The sequence below is a fragment of the Gossypium hirsutum genome, chromosome D13 (assembly GCF_007990345.1).
Source record: "Gossypium hirsutum isolate 1008001.06 chromosome D13, Gossypium_hirsutum_v2.1, whole genome shotgun sequence".
Taxonomy (NCBI): domain Eukaryota; kingdom Viridiplantae; phylum Streptophyta; class Magnoliopsida; order Malvales; family Malvaceae; genus Gossypium; species Gossypium hirsutum.
In genome coordinates, this window is record NC_053449.1 from 53,680,088 (window position 1) to 53,687,947 (window position 7,860).

General features: G+C 30.3%; 1 protein-coding gene across 1 annotated transcript; it reads left to right on the forward strand.

Moving 5' to 3' along the window:
• The first annotated feature begins 5,850 nt into the window (after positions 1–5,850).
• On the forward strand, positions 5,851–6,942 carry LOC107918871 (probable glutathione S-transferase). Its single transcript, XM_016848450.2, has 2 exons — positions 5,851–6,333; positions 6,430–6,942. The coding sequence occupies exons 1-2, from the start codon at positions 6,019–6,021 to the stop codon at positions 6,772–6,774; spliced, it is 660 nt and encodes a 219-aa protein (XP_016703939.1). The 5' UTR covers positions 5,851–6,018; the 3' UTR covers positions 6,775–6,942.
• Positions 6,943–7,860: the final 918 nt, after the last annotated feature.

Below are 7,860 nucleotides of genomic sequence, written 5' to 3' on the forward strand. Positions count from 1 at the left end.
TTGAGACATCTTTGAGATTCTTCATTTGGGTTCTGCAAAATAGAAGGCAAGAGTTTAGTTTGCGAAAGAGACAATTCAAAATATTTACATGGACTTCTGGGAAATTGTGGTGTCTCTATGTGAATGATAGCTTCATGTTTTAGTTTTTTGATTGCCAATAATTCTTATTATTTTTCCATAACATCAAGATCTAAACTCATGCAAGGCTCAATTTGTAATTCATCCTCTTCGTGATATTCAAAATATAAATTTGTCAAAGGTTCAATTATATAAACACTAGAGACATTTGACATTGCACTGAGGCGACCCATGGCTTCAAAAACATTGCACTTGACCACTTCACCGTCGAATCCCATAGTGAGTGTTCCACTCTGAACATCAATTTTCGTTCTTGTGGTGCTTAAAAATGGTCTCCAAAGTAGGATATTAGAAGAATTTTTCAAGTTATCATCCTCCATGTCAGCAATGTAAAAATCTGCAGGAAAGATTAGTTCATTTACTTTGACAATGACATCTTCCAACACTTCTTCTGAATACACAACTAACCTATCTGCCAATTGAATGATCACAGTGTTTAGTAATTTAAAAATAGATAAAGTCATAAAGTTAATAGATGCACCTAAATCACACATGACCTTTTTAATGCTAACACTACCTATTTTGCAAGATATAGCAAACATACCTTGGTCCTTACACTTAGGTGGAATTTTCTTTTATAAAACCACAAAGACATTTTCTCCTACACCTATTATTTCATTACCTATGAGCTTCTTCTTTCCAGTGCATAATTCTTTTAAGAATTTCGCATAGAATGGAACTTGCTTTATCGCATTAAGCAAGGGTATGTTAATTTCAACTTTTCGAAACATCTCTAGGATTTCTTTCTCTTTTCGCTCCTTTTTACATTGAGCGAGCCTTCCAAAAAATGAAGGTGGTACCACAAATGGCTTTTATAGTGTCGACTCCGTAGTAGCTGCTGGATCAAGTTTTTGTTCTTTCTGTCTAGTGTCGTAAGCACGACTCATGCCAGGTGCTGGCTTCAAAACTGTTCCATTTTTTAAGGTCATAGCACTTTCATTTTATCGTGGATTTGGCTCTATTTTGAGACAACAACTTCCTTGGGATTCTAATCTACTAATCATAAGCGCAAGTTTACTTATTTGCTAATCTATTTCTTGTACGTGCACTTTAGTCTTTTGTTGGAACTTTTCAGTACTAGCAACTAATCTCTCCACTATGACCTTAAGAGATGTCTTTGGGGGTTAAAATTATTGAGTCGTTGGTGGCATTGGCTGATACGGTTGGTTGTAATGAGGATTTGATCCAGAAATCAAATTTGGGTGATCTCTCCACCCCACATTATAAGCATCTGAATATGGACCATATCACCTTTAGGGTGGCCTTAAGAAGTTTCCAATGGTATCTACTCGTGCTGTTGTATCCTCGTGCAAAATCGAACATGAGTCTATTAGATGATCATGCATGGCACAAATCCCGCACAATCGAGCTGTGTTCATTTTTCCTAAAAGTAAATTTTGAAATACATTAGTGAGATCATCATTTTTATCTTTTAATGATGAAGTACTTAGCCCATGAACTCGTATTGTAGGTTTTGTACTTGGCCAAAATTGTTGGGAATTCACAACCGTGGTTGAAATCAATTCCCTTGCTATTTGAGGAGTCATGTTAACAAGTGCTCCTCCACTAACGGCATCAATCATCTTTCCTTAATTTAGTTGCCCGAGTTGTTAGAAAGAATCTGTCAAGAAATAAGCGAGACATGTTAGACCATGTATTAACTAATCTTGGAGGTAAATAAAACAATCACTCTCTAGAAGAGTCGATTAACAAGGAAAGAAAAGTTTGAAGTTTAATTTGATCTTCTGTTTCTCCTTAAGGCTTCATGCTTAAGCAAACCATGTGGAATTCCTTAAGATGAATCTGGGGATTCTTGTTTTACGAACCGTGAAAAGTGGGCAATAGATGAATTAAGCCAGATTTTAATTCAAACAGTGTTCCTCCCGTCAGATAAATTATGAACAACAATTGCTCATCTTGTGCTGGAGTGAGTTGTCGAATGGTTTGATCTGCCATTTCTTCAGGTTCACTGAGTGTATTGTAAATGTCTTCCATTTAAGATAGTGTTTTGTATTCAGATTCTTTCACTTATGGTCATTTTTTGCGTCGAATAGCCTCTCTTCATAGTGATCGAGCTAACTTCTCAATTTCAAGTTCAAATTCTAAGGTCCTTGTTTATGACCTAGTCATAAGTAAAAGAAATTAAATTAGAATTATTTTTCAAGTCCCCGACAACGGCGCCAAAATTTGATAGGCATCGAAACCACCAAATATAAATTTCTTACGCTTTAATTGAATTAAATAATAGTATAGAGAACTAGGGTCGATCTTATAGGGACTGGGATTCCTAATATCATTTTTACATGACCAGATTCCAAAGTCATGGCAGCTGTCGTGCCCACGACTTGTCATTTGCTGAACTAAAAAATAATCAATGGGGATTTTAGATGATAAAGGTGAAAAAAATGAATAGAACGAAATAATAACATAATGATAATTGCAATATAAAATTAAATAATTGAAATTAAATTGGTAAATAAAATCTGTGAATTCTTAGCCTTAGAATCGGTAATTCCAATCTCGAGTTGATCATTGAAAGTAGATTTTTACTTCCAATCGGTAAGCTGGTTATAGCGACCAAGGATACCTTAACCGCCAACTCCTCCTTATGTAGTTTATTATGGTACTACCTGCAAACCAACCCTTACCGACTATCTAACCATGTGTCACGCATCCGCAATTTAAGATTTCGGTAGCCTTGCAATCTAGAAGAGTCCAACTTGAATTAACGACCTCAACTGCATGGGACGTTTAAATTCGATCACCATCTCCCTTGACGAAGGTTCAATTGGCCCTTATCCACCTCAACACGCCAATTTGTTCACGAGAACTTGAACGCAGCAGACGACCGTCTCATTTTCCCAATTGTACGCCAAACTACTCCAACCCAACGTGCATTTTTTGAATGGAAATAGAATTAACTTTAAGGGGTGATTGTGACTATCTCATATTCCGGAGTGATAATAAATATCATGTTGTAAGGTTTTAGCGCAAGTTCATATCTCACGATTTTCAGACAGAATGATGATTGACCTAAGGCTAAATGGGGATTAGTTGAACATGAAATTATCATACTCGATTGGGTTTAAAAATAGATTTAAATAGAAGATAATAAATGAAGAAGGGAATGGACTAAGAGGGCAATTGCACCAAAATATAAAAAATAATAGAAATGGCAAAATGCTCAATTGCTTTTCACGAATGAGCTAATGGTTTTTTTTATTCAAGTGTTTTCCAGTACAACTTTATGCCACAAATACAAGGCTTTTATACACCTCTCAAGAGCTAATTTTAGCATGATTTTCTCCTAAAATCATGTTTAATAACCAACACAATATTTTTTTTCTAAAAAAAGGATTTGAAAAAGTCAAAAATCAGACTTTTCATCAAGCCAAAAATAATCTTGAAATTTTCAATTCAGCTCATTGTCCTTTTTTTTTGTTTTAGTTTAGCCTGATTTTGCTTGTTTTTGAACTTCAGCACTCCAATTGCGTCACTGATAAAATTTAAGAAAAAAATCACAAGCTTGATAGCATTCTATTAAAATTTTTACCAAAAATAGGTACACTAAACACACGAAATTAGCTTGCTATCAGTGACTAATTTGTTATTTTTTGAAAGTTGAATGACTGAATTGAAAACAGAGTAACTGTTAGTGTAATTTACCCTAAAAAAATAATTTTAATATTAGGCTCCGCTTGTTTGCATGTAAAATATTTTAATTATTTTATTATGTTTGTTTGGTGGAAAATGAATTACCAAAGGAAATCATTCTTCAAAAAAAAAAAGGTAAAATCAAGAATTTTTTGAAGGAAAATATCTTACCAATTTTTTTCCGTAAGACATTTTCCAAATTAATAAGGCTTTGCTCACTATTTTCATTGTCGAAGAAACAAAAAGGGGAAGCTTTTAGAGAAACAAAGGGAAAGCTCTCTTCACTGTCGAAGAAAACAGTCCCTTATATTCTAATTTTATATTTGTTACGATTTAGCCCTTGAAATCAAAATTTTTACTATTCTACGATTTAATTACTCAAAAATAGATTTTCGTATTCTACAATTCAGTCCTTAACCTCGTTTTTTACAATTTTGCAAATCGATCCATTTTTTAAAATTTCCAAGTTTTATAATTTAGTCCTTACAACTAAAACTGTCAAAATTTTCTAAAATTAGTCCTTGATTTTTGAATAGTTAAACTTTCATATTCTATTTTTTAGAATTGTAAATTCTCAAATAATGTAAATTAGTCCTAAAATTCAAGTTTTGAAATCTTTACAATTTAGCCCCTATAGTTTCAAACTTTACTATTTTATGCTCATCTTTCCAAATTTTCATATTTCATAGTCATAAAATTTAGTCACTACATCAATATTTCAGATTTCACTACTCAAACCCTTAGAATTCAAAATATTTACAATTTGGTCCTTACCTCAATTTTTATTAAATTAAATCATTTTTCAACTTACTCATCCAAATAATATTCAAAATAAATATTTATCACTTTCAACTTAATTAATATAAATTTATATTCTCCAATGTACGAAATTAACAATTAAGCTTAATTAAGTAAATTAAGATTGATTAAAACTAAAACATGATTAATTAAAATATAAATAAGCTTTATGAAATAAACTCAAATAAACAATGAAAAGATAATAAAATCTCAAATGTATGTTTATTTTATTGAAAACGAATTTTATGAAATATTTTTAGGAAATTTTCCAAAAAACAGAAAATATTTTATATAGATTCATCCAAACACCAAAAAAATAAATCATTTTCTAGAAATCATTTTTTGGAAGCCATTTTTAGTGAAACAAACGCAACCTTAATTAATATATTTGTGGTTATAATGATAAATTTCACTTTCAACTTTTTCATTTTTATTAATTTGATTTTTTATTTTTTAGTTCAATTTGAATATATATGTTTTTAAAATCAGATCAATTTTTAACAAAAATGTTGGCTAAAATATTGTTTTCCAATGATGTTGGCGTGACAATTCATGTAGTAATTTATGTGTATTTTTGTAAAAAAGTTTATTCCAACTGGAAATAAATTTTATCTATTTTTCAAACAATAAATTTTTTTGTTCAAATGATTTTTTTTGTAAAATTATTTTTCGAAAATTTATTCCAACTAGAATAAAATAATTTGAACAAAAAAATTATTTTTTGAAAAATAAATAAAATTTATTTCCAATTGGAATTAGCTTTTTTAGAAAAATACTTTTTAGTAGAATTTTTTTTTTTGAACTAATTGGTTAGAAGCCTCTCTATTCTTGGTGTTGAAGGAGAATAAAAGAAAATGATAAAAAAAGGAGGATTTATGAAACAATTTACCTATTTAAAATTTTGTGCGCCCTAAAAGTTTTTCTTTTAAAGTAGCCAATCAAAATAGAAAACTTACATATTATATTTTTGAATATTTTAAGTTATCATATTTTAATCTGATGCTGTAAAATTACCAAGCAATACCAGTAGAATATTGTACCAAATGTACTATTTTAATAAATAATGTCGAGTTTTTAATTTTTTTTAATATTATTGGAGTAAAAAAACCCTCAAAAACTATGAACTCCATAAGTAGATGACGCATGCAATTGCATAAGAGCAATCCCTACTTTACGTAAGGAATGGCATAAGGAATGGGGTATTATTCTCTTTACTATCATTATTCAAAAGGATGAGCCATAGAGAATTTTCTTTTCTCTATCTCCAGATTCATTTGATTTATGTGATTATGTCAGGAAAGACGTAGGACCCTTTCCATTTTTTTGCCTATAAATATACATACTTATACCCCTTCAGTTCAGAATCAGAGAGAGAAAAGAACAAACCCAAGATTTTAGTTTTAGTATTTGAATCTTTAGATCAAAAGAATGGCAGAGGAAGTAGTATTGCTGGATTTCTGGCCAAGTCCGTTTGGGATGAGATCCAGGATTGCTTTGGCTGAGAAAGGGATTAAGTACGAACACAAGGAAGAAGACTTGAGGAACAAGAGTGCTTTACTGCTGCAGATGAACCCTGTTCATAAGAAAATCCCTGTTCTTATCCATAACGGTAAACCTGTTTGTGAGTCGCTCATTCAGGTTCAGTACATCGACGAGGTATGGCATGACAAAGCTCCTTTGCTCCCTTCTGACCCTTACCAAAAAGCTACTGCTAGATTCTGGGCTGATTATGTTGACAAGAAGGTACGTTCTTTTTCTTTTTTTTTTGTTCTTTTGGAACTGTATACATAAATTGGAGAGGAAAGTATTGTGCCTGAAATAATGTTAAATGCAATGCAGATATATGAAGTGGGGGGCAGAGTATGGAAGACAAAGGGAGAAAAGCAAGCAACAGCAAAGAAAGAATTGATAGAAACCCTGAAGCTGTTGGAAAAGGAGCTTGGGGACAAGCCTTACTTTGGAGGAGAAAGTCTTGGATATGTGGATGTTGCATTCATTCCGTTTTATAGCTGGTTTTATGCTTTGGAGAAGTGTGGGAACTTCAGCATTGAAGCAGAGTGTCCCAAACTGATAGCATGGGCTAAAAGGTGCATGCAAAAGGAGAGTGTAGCCAAGTCCCTTCCTGACCAACAAAAAGTCTATGATTTTATCCTGGAGATGAAGAAACATTTTGGAATTGAGTAATTCCAGCCTTTGTTTATGATTTTAAATAAAATGGGGACATTTATGTTGTGCCTGCCCTGTTCTCAGGTCTTCTATTTTTCCTCTTTCAATCGATCAGATGGTTTGGGATTTGTCATTTGCAGTATGGAGTTTTTAAATTAAAAGTAATCAGTCCTATACACGTGCTTACTCATATCTTATCTCAACCGTATTAGTTTTCTTATAATAAAAAGAGTGTGACAAAATAGATTCAATCACTCAATTTTTTCTGTTACAATAACGAAAAGTTGACCAGTTATTTAACTGGCATAAATATATATTCAATTGTTTTTTACTAAAATATTTTTTTTTTATAATTAGTGTAAGTTATTGGTAAAAGATAAATAAAATGTTTCTAAAATTTGTATTTATTTATTTTTTTGTGAAAACCTGATGTAATTAAATTGGTTTTATAAATGCATAAAATAATAATGTTATTTTAAGTTTTAAAATAAGTAATTTGTATATTGTAAGTGTTGAATAATACTTTTGTTTTGCTGAAGTTATATCGTAATTTTAGATATGGTATTTTAATTAATATTATAAATTAAAAAAATTATGTTATTATTATTATTTTATCATATTTACTAAAAAATACGAAAGCATAAAACTACATGGTTTAGATTATATATTTTATACTTTTAATATTAAGAATGGTTCATAAAAATGTTGAATCTATAAACTTGTTATCTACTCAACATAATTTTTTTTTATTTGATGAAGATATATTTCTCTTTAATTTAATATTATAAGTGGCTTAATAATATTTTTGTTTCGGTAGAATTATATCTAAAATAATTTTTAATATGATTTAATTAATATTATTAAAAATAATTATATTAATAATATTTTATCATATTAATTGAAAAAGAAGTGAGAGTAGAAAACTACATGCACAATTAGATTTTAGGTGTTATACTTTTAATATCCATAATAATATTATTTTTAAAAAATATTCACGAATTGATGTACTTTTTTTATTCAATGAGATATTTATTTGATGATTTTTTTAATGTTATAGGATTATTTTTATGAAAGTTTATGTTAATATTATTGATACAATAATTA

Bases quoted from the DNA above. Each gene is read 5' to 3' on its own strand.
- LOC107918871 (XM_016848450.2), top strand. From the start codon at position 6,019: ATGGCAGAGGAAGTAGTATTGCTGGATTTCTGGCCAAGTCCGTTTGGG. The intron at 6,334-6,429 runs GTACGTTCTTTT...AATGCAATGCAG, and splicing joins CTGATTATGTTGACAAGAAG to ATATATGAAGTGGGGGGCAG.